Source organism: Pipra filicauda, unplaced genomic scaffold (genome assembly GCF_003945595.2).
Source record: "Pipra filicauda isolate LSUMZ 115617 unplaced genomic scaffold, ASM394559v2 scaffold314_size1190085_pilon, whole genome shotgun sequence".
Taxonomy (NCBI): domain Eukaryota; kingdom Metazoa; phylum Chordata; class Aves; order Passeriformes; family Pipridae; genus Pipra; species Pipra filicauda.
The window spans coordinates 747,694-774,517 of record NW_024104437.1 but is presented as its reverse complement, the minus strand read 5'-3'; the positions used below and the strand labels follow the sequence as shown (position 1 = coordinate 774,517).

General features: G+C 37.4%; 1 protein-coding gene across 12 annotated transcripts in view; it reads right to left on the bottom strand.

Annotated features, from left to right (window-relative positions):
- The window catches only part of MAGI2 (membrane associated guanylate kinase, WW and PDZ domain containing 2), a 722,750-nt gene that overhangs the window by 60,501 nt on the left and 635,425 nt on the right, over window positions 1-26,824 (bottom strand). For 6 of the 12 annotated variants that reach the window (XM_039383531.1, XM_039383530.1, XM_027730036.2 and 3 more), the window contains 5 exons: window positions 16,584-16,625; window positions 11,128-11,219; window positions 5,081-5,273; window positions 4,014-4,100; window positions 1,742-1,990 (listed from right to left, as the gene is read on the bottom strand). In XM_039383531.1, coding sequence (XP_039239465.1) covers window positions 1,742-1,990; window positions 4,014-4,100; window positions 5,081-5,273; window positions 11,128-11,219; window positions 16,584-16,625 — 663 coding nt within the window. The remainder of the gene's footprint in view (window positions 1-1,741; window positions 1,991-4,013; window positions 4,101-5,080; window positions 5,274-11,127; window positions 11,220-16,583; window positions 16,626-26,824) is intronic. The other 6 variants (XM_027730044.2, XM_027730038.2, XM_039383527.1 and 3 more) reach the window with 3 other exon arrangements.

Here is a 26,824-nt window from a genome sequence, read left to right as displayed (position 1 = left end):
ACTGAAATGCAATGCAGTTATTATTTGAATAAATTCACTTGTCACTTCCATAGCAGACTGTCATTTTCCTTTACTATTGGAGATGTTCAGCTGAGCATCAACAATGACTACCTATGTAGTTGCTTGTGCAGAAGGTACTGTAAGAACATGTTGGAGGGTAAGGGGCAAAGCTGGATCTTGAACCTGGATCTGTAGTCTTCAGGAGAATATTCCAGTCACAGAATTTTTGGTTGCTTGAGCATTTTCTCTTTCTCTTCCTCTCCTCATTCCTTCTCCACCTCCCCAACCACAAACTCTATGAAAGTAATTTTCTTGAAAAATTCATGACTGAATTAACTGATTAATATGTGTGTATCTCAATGTCCTCTATGGATTATTTTTTTTCCTTTCTGATCTTCTGCAAAAAACTTCCAGTTGGCTATTATATTCAATAAAGTGAAAACTCAGAGTCCCAAGAGGCTAATTATCTATGGTTTTGTTACAATATTAATTCTGGCAATCATGGAGTTTTAAAATTCAGCTGAGGTAACATGAAAAGCAACTCTTTTAATAACTGCATGATCATGAAATACTGCAAAGAAGTTTTCTGAGATAATTTGCTATTGTGAGATGGGGTTTTCCCTGTACTCTCTTAGCTGGTTTTCAGTTATGAACTTAGAAGAGTAAAGCTTGGTGATTTTGTCAGGTGCCAGCTTTGGGCTAAAGATCAGTTCCTTCAAAACATGTTTTGAATGAAGGGAAAGGACTGCATTAGGCTGCAACATGCAAAATTATAAATGTTCTTACTTCTCTTGGTTTTTCATCTGTGGTTAGCATTCACAGTTTCAGGCAGATTTGGTGGGGGATGCAGATGCCTCTCAACATGAAGCCTTTTTTGCTTCCTTCTTCCAGTGGGCTCAGCTCTTGGTTAAACGTCACTGGAAAGCCCCAAAGCCCCCCTGTGCCTGCAGCTGCCACTACCAAAGGGTTTGAGTCTTCTGTAAGTCCTATGTCACATCTGCCTGGCCTCTCCCTAGATCTACCCAGGACATCTCAAATGGGACCACATGCCTGTATTAAAGCAATAAAATTGACCCACAGCAAACACTACTTTTCTGAACAGAAAGCAAGCTATAATTATTAAGGGCAGATCTTGGAATCTGGATTCTACTGAGTATAGGGAGATACATCATCTCCCTGTAAACAGTTGTAACTTTTACGGTCTCTATACTCCACCCGGTTAAAAAATCAGCCTCTCTGATGCACCTGCATCTAACCAGTTTTCCCATTTTCTAGTTACTTCTTCAGTCCCCTAACTGGACAGCTGCTTTCATAGGGTTTGCTGTGATCTAAGCTTTTATTTCAACTTCCTGAACTTCATCTAGATTTAGTAAAAAAAAAAAAAAACCAAAACCAAAAAACTCAGTTGCACATGGGGGAATAATTTATTCATATAATCCTACTGGTTGCCCGCAGAGTTTCTTTGTGACATAGTAACAGAGAAAATCTACTTCGTGGGTAAATCCTGTATTACTCTGACTGCCAAAGGAGTGTGGGAAGCACAGTGCCCGAGAGGCCAAAATAACCTTTGGTTTTGCCCAAAATACAACAGACAAATAATGCCCCTGCAGCAACATTAAGAGCACCTTCCCTTTTAATCTCTGCAGTGATAAATTATTAGCAGATAGGTTTAAATTAATTTATTTCTTTTTATTTGGGGCAAACTTGGAAAAGTATAAATTGAACAACATGATTTACTTACTTATTGTGGACCCAGATTCGGGCCTGTTCAGGGAACTGATGATAACAAAGCCAAAGCCCTCATTCTCCTTGCGGTGGATCACCACGTCGCTGGTTTGCAGGCTGTGAGATGCGAAGCCCTCGGGGGGAGTAGCATTGCTGCTGGAGGCAGCGTGATTACTGTTCGCGTAAGTCGTGTAGTCACTTCTTGGAGAACTGTGGTGCGTAGACACTGAGCCCGGGCTTCTGCCATTCTCTGGGCAGGGTTCTCCTACAACATAAATCACACTAGTGTCACAGTCTGACTAGCTCAGTGGCTTTGTGACTTACAGTACATTTGCTAATGCAACATGAATACAGCTGACTGTCTACAGCCCAGACTACTGCAAGTATTAAACTAGGAGCTGTAATAGATGCAGAGAGACAGGAATCCACACAATTATGCAGAACGTTTAAGGGTAATCAGATAAAGCAAGCATGAACCCTCACTGCTAAGATAGCCAGAAGAGGGGAAAGTAAAGTGAGAAAGAGTGTCTGTCTGGATTGCAAAAACATTAGCAAGCACTATTCCCTTATCTACTGCTTGATCTTTCATTAAGAGGAAAATGCGATTCTCTAATTCCATATAAAATTATTTGTGTTTGGATTACAGGAATTTAAGCAGGGAGCTAACATAGAGTAATTATGATTAGCTGCATTATGTTTTTCTTACAAGCTGATTAGTATGCTCAAAAGATGTTCATGGAACAGAGTAGTTATACAATGAAAAATAATCACAAGTAGTTTTTCTGTGGGTGTCATGGCAGAAGCAGTGGTCATTTAAAGAGTTTGAGGACGCTCTTGTCTGGGAAGTTCAAAAGGGCAGAAGTGAAAATGGAGTCCATCCACACCTCGGTATTGCTTTATAGTAACGAAAACAGAGAACCAGCTAAAACTTTTGGGATTACACATTTTTTAGTGCAAGCATTTTGGCAATTGAAAACAGTAAAGTTACTTCTCCAGATGGGAAAAAAGATTTATATTCCTTGCAGATCTAAGTTGTTTACACAAATCAGCATTTATTGACAGTTTTAATACAGAACTTTCAGATAAATGTAAGTAATATGTTTTCTGTTCTGAGCAACAAGAGTGGCAGAGTCATTTTACTGAACATGTGAGGAGCTCACGCATACACACATACAACCTAGGTAGAGTGTTTGCAAATTAGACCTTCAGTGTGTATACATTAATAAAATAAACATCATCCAAGGACAAGCTGTTGTTTTCTCAGTCAGGTGTGTCCTTTAGTGGTCCTTCTGCAACTCTGAAATAAAGTAATTAGAGAGTATAAAGAGGAAGAAAAACAAACAATTATTATACTCCTGCTTTGGAACTGAAAATCTCCAAAAGTTATTGAACCAAATCTGCAAATAAATGCCATAGTCAGTGACAACAGAGATCTCATTTTCTGGCTGTCACATTTCAGAATGCTGAATATTGTTTATGTCAGTAGGGCTGCAACAGAAAGAAAATTATCTTACTCTGTAGAATGACCAAAGGCTGGCTTGGCCATAAAAGAATGCAACTGAATGCCATTAAATATAGGAAAAGAAAGATAAAGGAGGAAAAGTTTATATGGCTATTTGACTGTCAGCTATGCAATAGACATTCGTCAGAAAAATTACGTTTTGCTTCTGGCTGTGAAAAAATGGCATTTTAATCCACATTGTTCCAAATACCACATTTTCCTAATCAAATTGTTTTCCAGAGCTTGTGAATTGTGATTTTCTGTTCCAGATCTGTGTAAGTGTATGTGAAAAACGGTGATTCCAGGTGAGGGCTAATATATGTATATCAACTATAGACAGGCAAGGAAACCCCCAGGCCCCTCTGTTGTATACATTCACGCTAGTGAGAAATTCCCACGAAATTAATCGGCTTGATGTATTAGTATAGCGTTTTGCAGTCACGCCCAACATTAGTCGTTTTAAAATTTTTTCACAAAGCTTATGTTATAACACAACACAACACATTAAAATCTTGTTCAGCTCCTGCAATGCTTAAATATTAATGAGTTACACACCATATTCCCTCGTGTGGCACTCTGAAGGCCCAAGAACAACTTCTGGTGTTTTACCAGCTTGCCTCATCCTCTGTGCCAGGAGACCAGGATGGCTAGCAGACCCTTTAAAACTTAACAAGCAGCAGCAAAGGCTGGCATCCACTCCGTGCTAACCCTCTTGCTAATTTTGCCTGCATCCTGTACAGCTGGCTGACCCGGGAAAGGCGCTAAAGGCAAGGACTCGGCGGATTACCTTGGTTATTGGCCATTTTCCTCGCACTGGGGGAGCTGCGAGGGGGCGTCGCGCCGGGTGCAGGGGGAGTTTTCTGGCTGGAGGACTCTGGAGTCAGTAACAGAAGAAAGTCAGTCCCGTGAGAGCGTGGCTGTCAGGGAGCTGCGGTGCCGCAGTGGGAGGGGGACTGAGAACACGAAGGTGAGTGGGAGGGCGGTTTTTTGGCAGGGGAGCGAAGGGGAATGGTGCAGGCAGCGACAGTGGATCTAGGGCACGGGGAGGCATAAGACAGGACAGGCTGGAAATGTGGGTTTGCTCATTTCTGGTGCCTCAGTGAAGTGTACTCACCACAAATGTTTTAAAAGTTCTTAAATAAACTTCTCTTCTCGAGTAAGTGAAGGTTGCAATGAAACGGCATTAAATTCTCCCATCAAAGCTTTAATAGATGCTGCCACACATTCCTTCAGGTTCTGATGTTTGAGACCAAGCTAGTCTAAACATCTAATTTACTACAAATACTTCATATTGTTTTAGGTTCATTTTCTGAATGTGCCTCCTCGATGGGAGAATCTGGCCCTGTTCCTAGGAGCCACTTGTGCCCTACAGAAGGTTTTCAGCCAACTTGTGTTGCAGTTCGGGGGGAAATTCCAGATGACATAAGTGAGACCAGAAATGGGCTTTTAACATACACAAGAGTGAAATGGGTTCCTGCCCTGAACAGTTAATAGTCTTTGAGCCTTTCTCTGATTGCTTATTGACACAGTCAGCTCAAACGGCTTTAACTTGGGTGAACGATTAGTCCCAAAAGTGGACAAGAGGAGACAGTACAGACCAAGACAGCATGGAACAAGTCCAGAGCACTCATGATCACCACACCAGGGTTGCCAATACTGTTTCCACTTCTGAAGGAAACAACACTCAGCTGTAGTATTTTTGTCACAGAAACAAGGGACACATTTACAATTATTCTTTCCTCAAAATGACACCAACATTCACTTTTATTTCCTCTGTTTTTTAAGAACAGCACCTGTTTGTGCTGCTAGCATTGGGATCTGTTTTCCATTTCACCTTTCCCAGCCTTCACTCACCCGTGGGTAGCACCTTTCTCCTCACAGTAAGATTCACTTGCCCGTTTCGGGCAGCGTTATGCATAAGATCAATCACATATCGGTGGGTTTTCCCAGCCACTGGAATCCCATCTACATACACCAGCTCATCACCAGGATGGAGACGACCATCTCGGTCTGCTGAGCCCATGGCAATTACTGCTCCGATGAGAATCTAGGTAGCAAAGAAACAAAATCATTTATACACTGAGCCTCCAACTTACATGAACATTGCTTTGATTTTCCCTTTCTTCCAAAATTAGGCTGGCGATTTAGTGCAGGTGAAGAGATCTGTGTGTCTGAGAGCTCTGCTTCCTTGCCTTTGGTAAGAAGGTGTTTCCTACCTGCATAGGAGTGACACACCTGAGAATCCCAATCTAAGGAAAATCTACGTGATACCTTCAAATCAAGAAAATCTATCTCTAAGGAGTGTGGAGTTAAAGACTACATTATGCAGAAGATCTAAACATTAATTCCATGTAAGGATCCTTTTGACTTAAAATTAGTGAGTCTACATATTTCTTATCAAAGGTTCTTCACTGCTGTGTGATTTAAACACCTGAAATTAAGCACCTGAGATCATTAGTGGAAGTGACCCCACTACACAGAGTTTGCTTTCAGACTCTTTAGGAGAAAAGAAGTGCTATATTAAAATGTTGTTACTTAGAATGAATAATTGCTTAGGTAGTGACTGATTAACAAAATGGAAAAAAGAGGAAAAATGTCAGCTTGCTCTGGGTAGACGTTGTTTTCCCAAATCAACACTTAAATGTAATTTGCATGGGACGTATAAACTAGTAAAAACCTGTCCAAAAACTTTTAACAATTTTCTCCACTTTATATACATATAATTTCACATAATTTATTAGAAGAAGACATATATATTTTCCCTGTGGAATAACTGGTAGAACAGTTGAGCTTGATTCAAACAAAACCTGCTTTCTTTGAAAGAATATTAAAGCATTCAGAGAGTGTTCCAAGTTTTCCTTTCTCTTTTTCACTGTGAGAGTGAGCATAGAATGATGGATATGACATGTCGTGTGACAATCCACTTTAAATAAGAAAAGAAAAAAGCTATCAAGCACTGCTTTTCATGATGAACTGCAAAGACTAGATGTGCTAGTCACACAGGTGCTCCTGTGGGGTTTTTTATGGTCTTAGTTGCACAGTTGCAAATATCCCAGCAGAGTGTTTAAATGAAAACCTATGTGGAGCCTGGAGAATTTCCCCCAGTTTTTAGCCTCCCTTTGGCTTACTTTTGCTTTCAAAACTTAGCAAAGAGAGAACATGATGCAGCGTTTTCCTGATTTCTGGTGTTTCTGGGATCCTGTTAAGCAGCGCCAGGCTGAGTGGCCACAGAGACTGTTTCAGATTCTCCATTCTGTTCTTCAAATAGTGAAAGAATATACCTCAAAGCTCTGGCACAAAGTATTTACTTTGTGCAAAATCCAACTATGAAATATGTATTTATGCTCCTTTACTGGACAGAAAAAAAGCTCTCCAAGGCTATGTTTAGCTAGATATCCACAGAGTATTCTCAAAATCTTTCCAGTTGGGCATATGAGTAATAATTTTTTCCTAGTTCTCTTGCGAAGAGATGGGTGATAGCCCTCTGCAGCTTGGAAGATTACAGGGAGAATCTTCTTCCTTTGGTTTTATTGAGCTCTTTAAGGTTTTTTTGTGATTGTCTGCCAAAATATTGAACAATTTGTGCATATTTAACCTTTGGAGAAACACAAATGCAAATCACAGCACGTTAGGTCACCAGTATCCACAGCAAAGTGCAAAAACTCCTTCTAATTTTGACTAATTAATTATTGCTGATATTTCACATGTCCACCTGGGAATGTGATTGTGTTACTCAATTCAGTGGTGGACTCCTAACCTAAGTAACAGGGTCCAACTTTGAACACTTCAGGTGTGTTTGTCAAGATGAGGGCCATCATATCTGTTTCTTGTATATTTAATAGCAAGAATAGCTTAATATTTCTACTTTTTCATTTTCTGTGTCTGAACTTGTTTCTTATCCAGCATCTGCTCTCATTTCGTGGATGAGTAGTTGCCATAATAGTTATCAATTCTACATGCAAAACACAAATTGGAAAAATATATATCAGGATTATATCACCTCTGTAATGCAGTTTCATACTGGCATGAGATTGCTTTGAATGTGTGAGGAAAAGGATGACGACATGTAAGTGATAAAGATTTTGTTGGAGAGAAAAAGGAAAGTTTCTCCTATTGCTTGAGATTAAACATGAGAAATACTGGAATTAGGAAGATTGTAGCAGAGCACAATCTGCAATTGAAGCCCAGTTCTATTAACTGATACATGTTAATTTGTTTTGATATTGGTTTTCTTTGTGATTCTTGGTAATTATTTGATTTTGTGTTTCAGTTTCTCTGAATATGACACAGTAGCTTCACAGACATATAGTAAAATTAAGTATATACAGATAAAAGGTGTGATTCACTTAATTTTAATGTCTCTGATGTCTAAATACAAGCTATTCATCTGAACTCTGCCCAATCACTGCTAAAATAGGACTTCCCATGCATTATACCAACATTTTGCTCAATGGACATCTGTTATGTCTTAGAAATGTCTGTATCCTGGCACTGATAATAAAAAGAATGTAAACATGCATCTTGCAGACATTTTTGAGAAGAATTGCAGTCCATCTGTGTTGAAAAGGTAAAACTCTTAGTAAAATTATGTACACGTTCCTGTGATTTTGAGTTTGAGCTGCACAAATGTATCCAAAATACATCTCCCTTTTGAGACAGTAATTTTCAACATCAGGAAAGTTCCAATTTATTTGTATTTGCAATGTTTCAGTGATACTATAATTAACTGTAACAGAGCCAGATTATCTCTAAATCCTCAAGTTACTGGGAGATATGATAAATACCTATGGAGGTATGAGTAGATTTGAGAGGTGATTGGAACTGGCACAACCCACACTCTTGAGATTTGAAATTTCTCAATTTAAGTATTTCCTTTCAAAAGCATCTTTATGCTTACAAATATGGAAAGTGGAATATTTCAGCAGCACTTTATTCTTCTAAGGAGCCATGTAGATGATACAACTAGAATGAAACTAAGCTACGGTCCCTCTATAGTGCCAGTATTATCCTTCTAAAAAAACTTATTTGGATTCTGCTTCTTTGAAAAAGTTATTGCCTTATGCTGAAGAACCCATATTCCTTTTTAGAAATCAAACCACAAAGACAAAAGCTTCCTTTTGTTCTGTATTACCTGACTGCACAGCAGGAGACCTGAAACAAAAATTTCAAAGTGTCTCAGTTCTTGTTTCACAGGAAAAGCAGGGGTTTGGAAACTGCCTCTCCTTCTCTGGAGGTGAAAGAAATTGGAGGCTGCAGGCGGGCTGTCCATGGGGGAGCAGGGAAGCAGTGGAGGGGAGAAAACAGTTAAGAAGTCTTGTACTTTGAATACAAAACAGAGGGACACTAAAAAAAGAGAAGAGCATATCTGTGTTCTTTATTGGTCATGTATTTGATCAGTGAAAACAAATAGGTGGGCAAAAATGAGGGAGTGAGAATTGAGAAATTCAGCACTGCAACACAGTTCTGAGGAGGTGCCTTAGGATCCTCAGCCTCCAGTTAGGATCTTATTAACTCTTGAGGACTTTAAGACATGGTGTGTGGGGAGACATAAATCCCGTTGGACTGATAAATCTGGGAAAAAATGCTTTTATATTTTCAAGCATTGAAATAGAGATAGCAACCTTGAGGCTAAGCACGGGCTGGGAGTAATTGTTCAATAGGACAGTGAAGCGTCTTAGAGGGTGGTTCACAGAAGGCAGGATTTTTGGTCCTGCTTTCCAAAAACAGCAAGGTGCTTATCTCTGCACTTGGTATCCAGCTATGACTCTTTGATTTTGGACAGCAAAGTCAGGTCAGTCCTTTGTTGAAAAGACACTAGAAAGACCTTTTTCCTCTGTAACAGTTCAGTGCATAAGGCAGGTAGCTGTGGGGCAAAGGGCTTGTTTCAAAATTCCTTTTCTACTGGACTGCTGAGCAGAGACTCAAGTCTCTCACAACTCTGGCATGTATTCATAACTATCAGTATATAGGGTATTCTATATGAGTTTTTTCTCAGTTCTTTAGGTTGAAATTATTCAATTTTATATAAATAATCATCTTTTAAATAAGGCATTTGAACTGCACTTTTTCCCATGAGATTGTTATAAACTTCCAATTTGCAGAGTCAGTCAGATGCTCAGTCTGTGACTACTTAATTATCCATTTGTAATGAAAAAAGCACTAAAGAAGACACTAAGAGAGACTTCCCCAGAATACTGAGCAGCCTTGTAGCCAGGGACACTTTCCTGGGAGAAAGGAAATGCCATTAGACACTATTGTCTGAAGCAGGTAGAGGGTCATTTCCAAATGCTCTAGAATGATAGAATGGTTTGGGTTGGAAGGGACATTAAAAGTCATCTACTTCCAACCTCCCTGTGATAGGGGAGAGAAATCCATTGGCATTGACACCTTCCACTACACTGGGCTGCTTAAAGCCCCAGCCAACCTGATCTTGGAGGTAGTGCCTTCCACTAGTGCCATTTCTTTACAGATATAAAATGATAAAATGGCTTCATCCAGTAGGTGAGCTTTGAGAACCATACTGGCTGGGCTATCTAGAAAGGACAGGAAAAATGCTTAGTTGGAGAATGTACAGATGATGGCCTCATTTCATATGCAATGAGACATGCTCCATGGAAGGAAGTTTGATGTCAGAGGGGCTTCAGGCACACATCTATTGCAAGTGTAGATGACGAAGCAGTGTTGTTTTGGAGTCCTTCTGTAGAATAATAACTTATATTTGAAAATCATTCCAAAACACTCATTCTAAACTAGAATATCTGCATTTCAATCAGCATTTGAAGCATCTTTTTGAGAATAGAGTGTATTTTTTTCTTTTTTACAGGAGACATCAGTAAACTATTAATATTTATCAGTACTTTGACAGATGTTGAAAATTTTAAAATAGCTTTATTTCTCAGAGCCATGTGCTGTTTAATGCTAATGCTTGAATGAAAACTATATTATTCTGTATGCATTTGAATACAGAATACACAAATCTATCAACTAGGGAATATATAAATCTATTAATTAGTTATACCTTATGTCAGAAATGTGGTAACACAGGACTCAGACTGTGCATAAGGTTGTGATAATAAAACACTATTATTATTGATTGGGATTAGTCCTCGCTGCCAAAATATGGTTACATCATCAAGATTTTTCTGAAGGAGTACTAATTCTGCCTGTTCTCTCAAAATTCTAGTATTTACATATACCATTAATTTATCAAAATGTGTAATATTTGTGATGTCTCACACATTAGCCCCGTATCCTCTGGGCTTCTACAACATTTCTTTTAAATATTGTGTATATGTTTTATGTTATATATTTATTTCACCTGCAGTGAATCTATGTTAGTTTTGTTACCTGTTATTTGGTTACAGGGATGTCTCCCTCTGAATGGTATACAGCTACTATTTTTATGCCTGATGTATCATATGATGTTGACATCTAACCTGCAACATGGACCACTGTTCCCTGGTGGGACCTTCTGTGTTTCTGGAAATAAACTGCATTGTTGACAGTATCTTTTAACCTTATGCATATATTATGCATACAGTCTGCCTACATTGGACATGGTTATAGATAGTCTTACATAATTTGATTTCTAAAACCTTCTGCTTAAACTTGGGTTTGGAAAGTCAAGATTAAGAGATGCCAGGTCACACTCTGAAGTAATGGGATGAGTGATGCACTGTTTCTACCTTAATGCCTTCTGATTCCAATTTAATTTACTGTTACATCTTTCAGATGTGAACAACCTGAGAGTTCTGTCTTATTCTATGGATGAATAAAAGCCATTTTACTTATAGCCTTAACACAGTATTCATTTGGGTTCAGCTATGTAGTGATATTTTTCTGACCTTTACACAGACTTTAGAATGTGGAAGGAAAAGGAAAATCAGGAAGAAATAACTCACAGGTTGTCCAGGCTCATCTCCTCCCAGGATCCTGAAGCCAAACCCAGACTCCATTCTCCGAAGGTGAACATCCAACTCCTTGTAATCGGGACCTGGTTTAAAGGGAAATCCCACTGAGCAAAGCATATTGGCTTTGTCTTGAGAATTTGCACCATCTTCCCTCCCACCTTGTGTTCATTGCACATGACTAATGGCATCCTGGTTAGAGCTGGTGGAAACAAATGGGCCACAGACAAGGAAGAGAATTGAAAATGCAGGTTATCTCTTGAAGGATGATTATGTTCAGTAGAATACACTAAACCAAACTAGAATACATTCATAGAAGAACAGTACTGGAAAAGTCTGTCCAAAATAGAGGCTATAAAGGTGTCTTCTTCCTAAAACTGACTGCATAATGGACTGCTGTTCATCCACCTCTGGTATTTAATTTGTGTTTTCCTTGCAGTTCATTAAACCCTAAAAAGAATAAACTGAAATGGGAGATAGAGATACATCAGTCCAAGTTGCAAAAGATGAAAATCATTACAGGTCATTTAAGTTCCAAACACAGATATAGAGCAGTATGTCTTTTTATGTAATGTAGCTTTTAAGTATTCACTTTCAGGTAATACTCTCAATAAAGAGTTTTGACGAAAGCTCTCATTATAAGCCTCTAAGTCTTAGGGTTTAAACTGGAGGCTAGCATCATTAACTTGAACTCCTTAAAGCTACCCAATTAAAGTCTCAACAGCTTTCTGAATCCTTAAGATTGTGCTTCCATATGCCCGTGTAACCTGGCTGTAAAAATATATTCTGTCCTGGAAAATATCAATTCAGGAACAAAGTGTCTTTTAAAAGACATTTTCTTATAAAAGTGTCTTTAGCTTCACTTGAAAGAACCTATTGTTCTGGGTCAAAAATAATAATAATTGAATAAAATTTCAAATATTACGAAGTGAAACTGTAAGCATTTAAGGGACTAAGAACTTGTTTATTGTGACTATTGCTTTGTCTGCATGCTCAGAGATGCTTTAGGCTCATCACTTAAAGCAGGACAGTGATTAACAGGAATGGTCATTCCTAGGAATTGCACTCTGGTCTACATATTATGACAGCTTTGGTCAGCTTGTTGCCAACCCCCAGAGACAAAAAGCGATGAGTAGGTTTATTTCATCAAACTGATCATTATTTCAGCAAACTGTGGCCAGTTGTGCCTTGTTTCCTCAGGACATGAGGGACTACAGATGGCTGAAACACGGTACTTCAGCATCTTTCATAGATCTCCCCTCAGAGCCATCAGTGAACACCTCATAAACTGTGGAATTGAGCAGATCCCAGGTTTAGTCTGGGATTAAAGCTGAATCTATTTCAGTCAAGTCTTGCAAAGACAAATACAGAACTACATGCACTGGTCCTATACTATGACTGTGCAATTAAAAATCCTCTATAGATAGCAGCATAGTGCATTATTTCAACAATCTATATTGGTAAGAGATTGAACCACAAATATTTCAATTGGTAAAATAAAAGTATTACCTTTCCCTACCAACTTACTTGTCATATATTGAGAACCCAAAGAGAACTGAACAGCTTATTATACTGACTTTTTCAATTTATTTGATAAGTGTCTCAACAGTATATAAAAGAACAAATAAAGTTTTTGCATGTACAATATGTTAACTTAATGCAAATTGTTTACAAGTTGTAAGAGGCAAAGGAATTTTCAGATTAAAGAAATACTTTATCTCTACCTGATTTGCTGTGCCTACAAGGATGAGGCTTATCACTAGGGAGAGAGCTTTGTAGATAGATACAGTATGATCACCATTTGTAACTCAGGTCTAACACTCAAAGGCACTGTTTCCAGCAGTCTGTCACAAACCAAGCACTACCTTTATTTGCACACATGTGAAAGAATATGTACAGTTGGGAATGTACAAGAATGTCAGGTTGTGAAGAATACTTGCTTTGGCAAACTGAGATGAAAACATCCCTCAAACAGATACGCTGACAAAGCTCATCCAAACTAATGTTGGTACCAGACTCCAAAATAAGAGGTACTATTTCTTCTAAAAGACACTGTTTTTCTTCCCATTTAAAATTGAATAGGTAAGCCAGATTGGCCAGGAATAGGTTTAGGTTAAAAAATACTGTATATGGGCATACTTTTTTATGACCTCTAACACAGTTCAGAAGCCTTTGGATTAACTGACTGTGCCACCACGCTTACTCAGAAGAACCTTCCTTCCTAAAGGTTAGAAGTCTGTGGAGACCATTCTCTGTCAACTCTTACCAGGCCACTGAAAACTGCTTTTGAAAAATGTTCTTTTCTGTCCTGCTAAGGAGACAAAACATGGGACTGGAAAGGATCCCTGGGTCATCTAGTCCAGCTTCCTGTTATTGCAAACCTCTGCAAGCAAACAGCACACAGACCTTACTAGTAAAGACACAGGCAAAGAAGGCACTGGTACCTGAGCTTCTTTGTGGTCTTTGTTGCTAGGTCACCTGTTTCATTCAGAGTTTTCACTGATGGATTGCATCCCATAAATTTACTTACTTTTTGCAGTAATATCACAGTATCTCCAGTGACTGACTAGTACACAAGACTGCTTGTGTAACACTCTGCTGGTGCTGTTGGTTATTTCAGCTTTCATGCTTGGTATGGTATGACTCTACTGGCTGCACTGACCACCTCTGCATTGGTCTGGAGACAGCTACACCATAGATTCCTCAGGTTACCTCTCTGAAGGTGGACCGGGTTTATACCCTTGTTTTTTTTGCTTAATTCATTAATGAAAATAAGACAGAAGATTTAATGCAAGGCTCTCCAATAATATTAGCCTTTCAGTTCAGAAACTGTTCTTTTAGTAGGAATGTTTACCTGCTTTCTAGCCATAGCTCTTTATATTTCGTGATAAGCACTGTCTTCTCCAGGCTAATGTAAAAATGTTTCAATTATATCTGGCACTTTGTAAAATTTCCAGTTGAAGTATAAATGGATTAAGCTTGTTTGGTGTAGAAAATCAGTTACCAGATTAATCTGAGCAACCAACTTCTGCTAAACTCCTTTCCCATGGTTCTCAGTTTATCTCCATATCGGCAGTTCATCTTTGATAGAAAATATGTTCTAAAGCCCTGGTGCTACTGAGATCCCTTTTTTCCCGGTTCTGAAAGACAGGTAAGCTGTTCATTAATATGTACTTTTCCTACAGGAGCTCATGCTTGGTAGATTTACTGGATGCCCCTACTGTTACGTGGCAGCAGTTCGTTATTCTTGAATATACACTGATCAAGTGTTCTTACCCACGTAAATGATTACATTTCATCTGATATTCCTCCAGTGCTTACTTCTCTAGGACTCTGGTACTTTTTTTTTCCTTACAAAGGATTGTTAGATAGACTAAATCTTGGGTTTTCTTGCTGGAGCAGATTTTCAATTGATCATAGAAAGAAAATTACCTCTACTTACAGAAAAATTACGCTCCTGTGCCTTGCAGTGTACTGCAAACTGTTGGTTAATATAACTTCATCATGGAAAATGTGTCTTTTTGTTTTCTCTTGCTAACTTAGATTAGCACCTTGTGGTTCGTGCCAAGTAAGAAGAAATGAATAGGTTGCAGACACGGGAGTCAAGCCAATACTGAATTAACATAGCTTATCCTTCCTGTCAACTTAATACACGTTAATGTCCTGTCTCCTACCAGTTTCATCAAAAGGAGAGTTTCAACTTAAGTCAATATTTTTGATCATATAAAAGGGGTATCCTGTGCCAGAATGACAATGTTCCCTGTTCCTGCTTTCCTCCGTACACATTTATGTTAGAACAAGAACTTTAGCTTTGCCTGCTAGTAACTTCATTCTCTTTTTTTATAGTTACAGAATTTAGTTTCTTCCTTTTTGTGTAAATGAAAACTTTCTTAACTGATCATTTGGCCTAGAAGACAAAAAACCACACCAATTCACTTTGCTAGGTTATAAAATCACCTGGCTCCCCCATGACTTTGAGAATGGTATTGGACAAGCTGTGATCTGACCACTGCTGCACAGTGGGGATGGTAAAGAGCATGGGGAAATTCTGGTTCCTGGATGACGGGGAATTTACTTTAAATGTAATGGTATCAGAATAGACTGTTACTGAACAATAACGAGATCTCACAAGTGAAGATGTGATTATCTACTCTGAGCTAGCTTTCTGTACTGTATTCACCTGAATAGGTAGGTGAATTAGACACTGATTAACGTACATGCAATTGTTTCTTAAATGTTGAGAAAATATATCCCTGAAGACAATTAATTGATTTCCTGTGTGAGTCAAGATGAACAAGTGCTATGTGATTTTACAGTGTTAAATCTGATATTTGGGAGGATGCTGTAAATGTTGATATAGAATTTTTTTATTAAATCTCTTCTATATTGCAATTAAAGCAAAGATGAAGAGTTTTGCTGTGATAATTTTACAATCTTTCTAGGTGTACTCAACTTATCTGCTAAAAAGAAAAACTAATTAGGACTCCCTTGATGAAGATGGCGAAGATTTTTGTTTCATATAAATAATTAGAAATTGTGAACTGTGATTGACACAACACTACAATAACTTCATCTGAGTTTCAGATGCTCTTGAAAGATGTGAAAAGCTTGAAAACAGTAATGGGTCTGCTGGTCTACAATGAGAGTAGCCTTTTAAAAAGCCATACATATTTCCTCTTGATATTTATAAAGAGGAAAACTGGCAAATAAAGGTTTCAGTATGAAAATCATCAAAGAAAAAAAAAGGAAAAAAGAATTGGTGTGTTAACACAGTTATTCAATGTATAAACCCTGCTGGGGTATACAAAACCAGGCCAATATAATATTTAATTTAGGATCTCTGTCCAAACTGTGCAGGACTTGAAAAGACTTTAATGAGATTGTCAAGATAGCCTTTTTTTTGGTATGGGATGCCTGTTTTAACTGTTCATTTAACATAATCACACTGAGAAATCAAATGTTGTTGTTTTTTTAAGAAGTCCATTGCCATTTTACAAGACCAGTGTTGATTCAAACACCTCAAAAATCTCCCAATTTTGAAAGTTTTTGCTTTTACATTTTTACAGCCCAAGACATATTTAGGGGATAGAATTAAATTCAGTTTTACAAAAAGTATTGTTTAAGTTTTGATTTGGGCATGAATTATAGAGATACATTTTTATGCTAAAGATTGAACACTAATGTATGAAAGTACACATAAAACACACTAAAACATACACAAAAATTGACTGAGGAAAAAGAAATGTTTTTTCTTTCTCAAAATGCAAATCTATTATAAAAAGATTTAGACTAAGCATTCTATAACCCCACAAGAATCATACAAAATAAAATGGTGACTGGGTAGTCATGACTGGCCATTATTTGGAGAAATGATAAAGAAAGAAGAATAACTAAAACATAAAATGAAGGACAACTAATTTACAGAACAACAAAGGCTGAAGAATACTTGCCAGAGGAATCCGCTCGAAAACCACTCCTGGGCAGCACTTGTTCTGAATAGGAAAATGGGGAATTAAAGATGAAATACATTTCTCAAGTTATTTAAAGATGCAGCATCAATTTCTCTGCTGTGTTTTAAATTACTAAAGTGCAATTTCTACTTTTTCTTGTATTTTTTTTCTTCTCCCCTCCTTCTTCACTTTTTAGGCGGTATATATAATATTCCTGCTAGATGATGACCTCCCTATTTATTTCTATGCAAAGTCAAACAGATGGTAAGATGGTAATGTTTCTTTAACATAATATAGGTTCTGATGAAGGTAAAATTGTTAGTGTGTAGTGCGTTTTAAGCTGTGAAAATTAGTGACAATATTTGTCCTTTGTCCTTATTCAAGTACAGCAATAAAAGGGAAAGTTTAATGGTTGTGTTTAGATGACTTGACCACTGCCCTTATATAACACAATTGCAAAATGTCTTTTGTCATCAAGAAGAGCAAGAGTTTGCTAGAGGGATGTACGTTGCCAATAACCACTGATTGTATGTGAAGGCAAATGCAGGCAAAACCCTTTACCACACTTTTCATGCAGGTGGTTTCAAAGTATTTGTATTTCACTAGGCAAAATGCAGCAAATTACTGTTTTGTTTTCAGATAACACTACTTTGCCCACATTAGAGGAATTGGGAATGAGTCCCTAGCTGAATTCAGTCACGCTTCCTTTGCTGAATTTGCAACATTCTGAACAAGAATTTCTTTTTTATTATCTTGGCAGCATCCAGAGTGAATTGCAAAACATTCCAAACCAGAGGTGGCCATCCATTGGCCTACCCACAACAAAAGGGCAAATAAAGCACTAATGCATTCATGTGACTCTAAACCAGAATATCATACCATGGATATTTCATGGTATAAACAGGCTAAGGTCTTTCAATCAGCATTTGTAGAACAGTGATGAGTAAATATTATCTTTCTGAGACAGAAGGAAGACAGGTGTGGATTTAATATTCTAAGTAGGTAGTTCCAGGAAGCAAGAAGCCAGAGAATGCATTGTAGGCCAGCAATTTTGGCTAAGTCTTCTGGAAATATGCGAATGTATGTGGTGAGATACTTCTATGGAAGTTCCATAACACTTTGAAAGAATTTGGACTAAAGCTACCTGCCTTCTGGTGTACGGCTTCCTAAAGGCAGCATGGGCTGTAATGGCAGCAGCTGAGTAATTCACAGTTCACTTGAGACAATACTGAACTAGTTGCTCTAGAGCAAAGACATTTTCCCAGAAATGGAAATGAAAACCACTGAAAGTCTTACGACTCTTTTGGTAAGAATATTTATGTAGCAGCCATGACCTGTCCAAATTCAGGTTCACTGGATGGGAACTTCCTCTTGGATTTGGTGTTCCTGTTCTATTTGTGTTCCCCCTCTGAGTTGAGTTGTGTCATGTGGGCTATGTTATTTTAGTTTATAGGTGGCTACCCATCTTTAATTTGATGGTTAAAGGAGGTAATTCCTTCACATGCTTCAGATTTTGTACAGTGATTTGGGATCCTTGAGGTGAGAGGTACTATCTAAATGTAAAATATTCCACCAGAACAACTCCCGAAAAAAAAAACCAAACCCTTTGAAACTGATGCTGCTCCACTGCAAACTTGGAGAAATGATTTTTTTACTCACAGCCTTTCAAGATTTTAATGGAATTCTTAAGAGACAGAATGATTTTAATGTACAGAAAGCAATTTTATCTTGGTAGTCTCCATAAGCTTTTAGCTTTGAAAGGACATAAGCTTTTTCTCTCGGTCACTCAGCTAGAATTGCTCTTTGGAGCTGCTGTGAGATTGGTGCATTCTGTGTTTCCATTTCTGCTTGCAGTCTTCCTAATATCCCCCAGAACTGGCCTCAAGTAGCAAAGTGAAAGAAACACCATCATGCTCAAACTGTGACAAATTAGGGAACAACTTGCTCTGTCAAGACACGCAGCCTTATATTTTAAATAAGTTAGCAGTGACTTTTTTTGTGAATTATTGTCTGTGATCAAGCAAAAGTGCCTGTCAATGAGGTAGTTTCCTTCAAAGCTAATCTGATGAAGTCTGATACGGCTTTTGTTCCTCTGCCTTGCAGAGCTTCATGTAGAGTTTCATGAAGAGAGTTAATTATCATCTTGTAATCAAGCATTCAGCATCTAGCATGTGTTCTCATTGCAGTGTAGGACTTCACACACACAAAACTTGGAACTGTGCTATGCTGAAGACATTGAATCAAACCTTAAAGCTTTTAAATGTATGATCACCAGAAAGGCAAACCTAAGTGCAGACTTGCGTTTTTGGTAAACACAAAGCAATGTTCATTTTAGGAAGAATCTGCTGTCAGCAGTACGGGTCTCTGTGCAGTACAGGATAATTGTGATTATGTCACTGACATAATTATTTTACTTTGAAAAACAGAATATAAACTCTAGAGAGCTGTGCTCACATGACAAGCCAAGTTGTTGGCAACTAGCAGAGAACTTCAAAAGAGGAAAGAACTGTGTAGAACATTTAGCAGGGACTGAATTAGCAAGGTCTCCACATTTCAAATGCAGAGTTAAATATTTTTTTTCAAAACTCATATAGTTCTGTGTTCAAAGACTACAGAAAAGCAAGTGACAAGTGAAGAGGAAGGACTGCTGGTCCTGCTCCTCAGCTATCCTCATGTCTTCTATCTGCTAAGAACAAACTGATTGAGCTGGTAATTTTAACAGAATACTGAGAGACTCCAGCAAGCTTTGTTTTATAAAAATCTATCAATTAGTATTTATAGGAAACTAACTTTTACAGAAGGCAATTTGAAACCTTCCATTTATTTGTTACTAAATTAATTTTGACATTTTCTAAACTTTTAATAGAAGTTTTTCTAATATGTTAACCATCCTGCCTCCACCTCACAGGAAATGAGGCAGCAGAAGGCAATTTTGGAGAGGTCAGGAAAAAGAGATGAGGCTGCCCAACACTGCCATCATGAACAGGCATTCAAAGTGCAGAAAGTTTTAAAATGATGACATAAGATTTCTGTATTCTCCATATGAAGCCCTTCTGGTTGAACTTCTGCAGCTGCATTGCCATGAGTAGTTGTAACCTTTCATGTGAAATAGCAATGAAATAATTATAAAGTAAGCTTGAATGAATAATAAAATACTCAGTAATTTTGCTGATTTCAATTTTTTTTTTAGTTCAGCTAACCTGTCCTAGAAACAAGAATTGGGAAAGTAAAACTAAAAATTATTCTTCTTAATTGCTATTTGTGTATAACTGTAACCAAAATAAATCTCCACCATAGGGACGACTGTGTGCTCTGGAGAACGAGGATGCAGCTGTGCATTTTGAAGAATCTTGCTATACATCAAGAGTTGGGGGCAGGAAGCAGATGATCTTTAAGTCCCTTCCAACCCAAATAATTCTGATAACCATTCTATGATGAAAGCAAAGCCAAGATTAATTTTGCTATTAGAAGATAGCATAGTAAAAAGCTTGTACGTCTGCACGTTTAGTGTAAAATAAATTACACTCATAGCTTGAAAACTGCAAAATATTTGTGAAAAGAGATAAGCAATAGACAACATCTGGGACACAATTCTGATTTAAATGAAATCAATGGTGAAAATAGCAGGTTTCTTTGCTGTCAAGATAGAGCCATAGGAACACAATTCACCCACAACATGACACAAGGATATTCTTATTGGCACCAGTGGAGCCACTGGTATTCTCTCTGGAGGGAGAATTATGAAAGATAGGGATGATAATATTTATTTTCCATACTCTGTTGTTTTCTAGATCAGACTTTGTTGAATGCTAAACACATGGAACAAAACTAGCACTAGGGCACATTTATATTTCAGCATCTCAGTACTAGCCATGCTTTTTAGGTAAAGAGGAGTTTCAAAAATGAGAAGAATGAATGTGACCATGCTGCAATGCCCTTACCAGCGCTGTGCAAGCAGCAGTTTGACACAGCACACAGGCAATGCAGAACCCATTTGTCTCATGCACCTGTGGTCAACTCCCGAATGCCTGCAAGTCAGTTTTCTTAAATTATTACTTTGACTTCTTAAGTACACACTGCCACTTTGCAGATCAAAACCTATTTGTATACCTTCTAGTAAAGTGTAAATTGTTCAAGAGAAAGGAATACTGCATCTTTAATACTGTCATCAGCTGTAAAACTGACACTTCATATTAGCAGAGGTCACTTGGGACCTACTTTGCAATCCAGCAATCAAATCATTTTACATCCATGGTACTGCGATGATGATAAACTCATAATTCCATTTGAAAATGCTTTGGGTTTCACTGTCAGTTCTTGTAAGCAACAAATCCATTTTGTCATGGTGAGTAACTCTTTCTTCAGTGACAAACAATACAAAACTATTTGACATTGGACTGATTAATTTCCTCTCCTTTCATTATGTATGATTTCTTATTAAAAACAAAGGATTACATTCATTTAGTAATATAAGTTCTTAGACTTTTTCTATGCTTGGGGTAGCAATAGATGCAAAGAATATGCCAACATGGGCTGTTTGACAATTGCTTTGAGAAATTACCTTCTTATAACTCAGTTGCTCATACTCTAGATCAAGGAGTAGTTTGATGATAATACGTCTTAATTAGCAATTTCCAATACTTTTATTTACTAAGTGAAGGCAGGCATGACTTACTGACATAAAGGGCACTAAGTGATGAATAGAAATATTGAAAGATATTGTAAACTGAGCTCAAGGAAGATCTGAACCTAGAACCTGATTTTCTAACTTGTAGTCTCAAACCCTTTACCCATACAAAAACCCCCTTTATATGATACTTCAGAATACTACGTATCTCATGTCATCATAGTTCAATGTATATATACATCTGCATACATATGTATACATATATTTTTTAAAGCACCATAAACAAAATGTGAATTTTTTTAGACTAGAAATGAGCAAAAATGGGAAAAATTGTTAAGAGGTAATTTTTTTTTTGGTCAGGAAAATACTGTCTGAAAAAATTGTAGTAAAAATTATGGGGAAAATTTCCTTCAGTTTTTAAGAATGTAACTGTGTAGCTCTTCAGCCAACAAGCACTGGCAGGAAAATTCTGTAGAGTATGCCATAGAACCCTTCAGGAGATAATGCATTCAGTTCTAGACACCTAATATTTTTTTTTATCTTCCATGATTATCAAATTTAGGAAACCTTGATTGCCTTAGTATTTTTCTGCAAGATTGGTATTTTCAAAGTTACACATTATGAGTCAGTATAATGCTATCTGACAAACCTTTCCTACCTTAACACAAACCTGTGCTGAATACCTGCAGTGACACTCCAGAGGAAAGGTAGCCTGTGAATATGAACTGGACTGCTTGTCTGTAACCCTTAGAGAAGGGTACTTATAAATCTGCATAAGAAAGCACTTTATGTTATGGAGGCTAATGATGATAATACATTTGATATTTACATATTTCACAGCTGTTGGTGAAGTTTACTTTTTGGTCCTTTTCCAGTTTGTCTAAATCTCTGGCAGCAAACAAAATTGCAGTGCATAAAACAGCTGATAGTTTTGAAAGGGACTTGGGAAATTCACAATACTGTGGTCAGAGGAGAAAATAACATGGGAGATTTTGAAGAAAGTAACCTTTGTGCTTCCAGTTAAAGGTGAAACTGTAATTGCTCAGATTTCACTTTTAATGAGAGCTTATCACCAGCTTCTCATTCTTCCTACTGGCATTTCTGTGTCACATCACCAGTCTTGGCTACCACACTAAATGAAGAACAAATGTAACCTAATCACTGTAAAAAATGTTTTATTTTACTGATTTCCTTAGAGGAATATAAAACCAAATTTCTTTTATATATTTTAAAACTAGAGAAATATTATGGCATTATGATTCCCAACAGTTTTGTGTCTCCTGTCTAATATCTGCCTACAGGGGCCTCTGAACAAAGTTTGTTATAAACTGTGAATTTACAATAACCAGAGTTCAATATAAAATATAAGAAAGGATAAGGAGAATTTATAAAGGCAAAAATGTAAAATTCAAGAGAATGAGTTCTCCCAAAGATAACTATGGAGCTCCAGTCACAGCTGTAACAACTGCTGCATATCAAGTCATAATTTTTTTTCATGAATAGGAAATTCCTGATTTGATATTCCATTTTCTAGCTTCTGTACCTAACTTCCATGGTTATCAGGAGAGTCAAACTGTAACTTACAATCTCATAGTTTTCTTAAGGAGAAAGGAGTTAAAGGATTTGCCTAGAATTAACATTTGGATGGAAAAAAAGAAAAAGTATCCAGTTATTTGAGCAGGTTTTCTCCTCTGTTTCTGAGTTTAGCAAAACAACGTCACAGCAGAAACTTAGGTAGGTTCTCTTCACCGTGAAAAAGAAATAAGAGGGGAGGGGGGAAGAGAGGAAAAAAAAAACTAAACAAGAAAACGAGAAAAAAAAAAGCAGAAACAGAGAGACAGGACAGAAAGCAAGCAGAAAACAATTTCCCTTCTTTAGCTTTTAAGTAGTTGTTTTAGACGATGGGGTAATCTTCCTCAGTCCTTGGAAACACCTTGTGTTCCTTTTTTGGCTACTTAGAGCTTTGAGCACAGTTCATGGGTGACAGCAGAGGCAGGTGACAGCTAAGAGGTAGGAGCTGACAGGTAACAGCTAACTCATGACAAACAATTTTTCCAGGTGCTATGACTTACAAAATTGAGTTGCACTCTGGATTTGTACTAATGCATCATTTGATTGTCTCTATAAAACTGTTTCCCCTGTAGAAGCAGTAGTCCTTTGTAATTCATATGTAATCATTAAAAATTGAAATCTCGCTATCACACAGGGTCTTGCAGGTTCTTCATGTTCCTTAGGTGGAAAAACATTTCCTCTAGAATGAAAATCATCCTTTTTCATTGAGACTTCCTGCTTGAAGCCTCTTTCTTGCTATCATTAGGTAGGGATGAGCTAGAGCAAAATCCTGTAAATCAGGCTTCTCAAGTCTAGTTCTTGCTCTGCTTTGAGTCACGTCACTTGTGCTCCCCACAGAACTACACTGTGATGAATAACTTGCTTAACTCCCTGATAGGGGAGCAGGAGGCTTTGATGAGGTCCTGGCGAGTGCTGACTGCAGGGAGACCCTCTAATAAAAGAATCTGTAGAAATTCAGAGCCATAGCAGTACAAAAATGGACTGTTTAGTTACAGAGATTCACTGTAAGAGAAACAAAAATCTAGCACTCTCTTTCTTTCTGAATTTTCCAGGTCATGATTGTTCACTTCTTTGCCCTATTTTTAGAAGATGAAGATGAAAAGAAGGTCCTGCCAGGAGATAAGATAAACTTGCTTTGAGATAAGAAGTACTTAAAAAATGAAGTAGCTGAACTTTTGCTGTGCACATTTAGGGTATGCTCTTACCAAAGATAACCAACCTGACAGTGCCATATGGTAGGAAACTTTACTGTCTTGAAACTGTCTCTCCTATATACTCAAATTAGATGACAATTACTTGACTCAGTAATGGATTTCCTCCCTGTTGTTTCTTTCTTCAGGAAACAGTAGCACTATGTAGAGAATAAAAGCAATCAATGGTTTGACAAATTGAATTTGCTAAGATGTGTGCTTATGGTATTCATGAAAGAAAAATGTCAGGGAGAATAGAGGTCTTTGGAGGCAGCTATTTATGACTAAAGGATATGAATGATCACAGACAAGATCTGGTTGGGAATTAAGACTTTGAGAAAATGCTGAAGGGATAGAGGTGTAAGTAGAGAACAAATTTAAGTTTTCAGGATTAGCTAGAAGACAGGACTCTGCTGGAAGTCTGGGAGGACTGATTACTGCAGTCTTGCTTTCCAACCCTCACTTTCTTATTTTAGGCCTAGCAGCTTCATGATTTTTAATTACTTTAGATAGCTGGATGAAAAAGGCTCATTTACAATTTCCAGTTACCTCTTGGAGAGATTTCAAATGCAGTTATACCATTCAAACACAGGCTTTAGCATAACTCCAACCTACAAGTTGGAAGCTCTTCCTGTGGTGCAGTATATGCTCCTGAACACAGTAGATTATATCAGTAAAAGACTAGAGTTCATATTGGTCAAAGAAGTGCTCAGAAAACTCATAGAAGGGACCCATGAATAACAATGAATCACTTAATTATTTTATTGAATACTGTAATATATCTTGTGGTGCAATATATAACCTTCTGGGGTGTAAGCCAATCTTTGTAGTTGACATCAGATCTATATTCCCATGGGTTTATGGAGGGCAAACATGGATCAAACCTATTTGTTGTCATTAATATTTAGGCAATTCTGTTAATATAGAACTCTTCATATTGGAGATTGAGAAGAAGATGTTGTATAAATATGTATCTCATACACATATGTGGCATTGATGACTTTTTCTTAATTGTCTTACAAAGATGTTTGTTTCAATGGAGTTTCAATTCCAATGTGCTTCAAGTCTGCACTCTTGGCTTGATGACTAACAACAGAAGATGGTTCTGACTCTGTCAAATGATTTTTGCTAAAGTACTTCACCTCCAGAAGCTATCCATATGGGAAGTGACTGGTTTCAAAGGGTTTTCCTTTCCCTAAAGCAGTATATGAAGCCAAGTGCATTTTCAGCAGAGGTATGAAGCAGATAAAAACTATGGAATGGTTTATTTTCCCTTTATCATATACAAAATCCTTGCACTTTGGGGAACAGCATTTCAGCTCAGGCAAATCTTTTTATTTTTTATTTTTTACTCTAGCTCTTAATGCACAAGAAAAAGTGAAAGAGGAGAGATGCCTGAAAACTATTTCCAAACTTTGTTCAAAGCTAGTCCTACTTCTTTCAAACCTGTGTGACCCATTCCACACAGCATTCTGATCCATACTTCAAAGAGTTCTAAAATTTTGAAAATTATAGCCTGTATTTGTACATTGTCTTGAGAATCCTGCCCATCAAGAATAACATCAGGAGCAGAGGAAGATACTGCATTAGTACATGATCTTTATTAATATACCAGCCAGCATGGGCTACGTGGTATTCATAAATAAGCTGGAAAACTTAGTTCCTATGTCTAATAGTTTATAATTGAAGATTAAATCCTTTTTATAGGGGTCCAAAGTATGTTCTCAAATCCATATTTAGGGAGAATAAGATATTTCGCATTCTTCAAAAGTCAGCAATTTATTTAAGTACTTAGATTTAAATTTGGGATCTTAATTTCAGGCACCTATTAAATAAATAAAAAACCACAAACACCTCCCTGCCAGAACAAAAAAAAAAAAGTTTGGATTATGTAAAGTGAGTATTAGGGTGACAATCTCTACTGAAAAGTGTTCCCCTAACAGGACCACGGTGGCAGAAAGTGGTGGCACGGGCCACAGTGGCAAAGAACTGGGGAATTTGAGACGCAATTTAGGCACTAGATTAGAGTTCACTTAGAATTGATGTAAAATGAACCGTGGTGTTCCTCCAGCATATCCATTCTGCTGGGGACTGGAAGTAGCAAAGCTAAAGAAGAGATGCTGATGCTGTAACTAATGCATAAGGGCCAAGGCAAGTAAGAATGGCATCAACCAGTGTTTGGGACAATAATGTATTTCCTTTAGACTATCCCTTTGCATGCTGGAGAAATTTGTACATTCCAGACCTCTGGGCTCAACTAATATTAATGGCTAGTCTGGATCAGCTGGAATATTTTATGTGTAATCTATAACATAATTTGATCTATAGGCGCAAGTACTTTATAAAATGATTTGAAAGGTGGCATGTGTAAGTAATGACTATGATGAAAAAGCTTTCAGTAAAATAATAAGCTATTTTTAAGAAATTATCTTAATAAGTAAGTACAAAAGCTCCAGACAATTTAGAACAATGTTTTTAGTTAAAATGTTCTTTAATAAAGGAATAAACGCCCTTGCTGTGAAAAATATGTGATATATTCCTCAAAAACATGAGAAATTAAATCAAGATGGAAATCTTGATGGCTCAGTACTGTTTTGTATAGGTCTTCAAATAGTACTTGGTGGTAGGGGTTACTTTCAAACCACCAATGATAATGTGAAAACTTGACAAAGACATTATTATAAAAACAAATACACTTGAAATTTCTTTAAAAAACTTCACTTTGAAGGGAAAGTAAGTGAAACTGCTTTTTCCTTGATAAATTCACATCTTCCTATTGGTTAACTATGAAGAAAAATAGCACAGTAAAACATGGTGGCACATATACTGTTCTTCACTAAGGATTTAACAGT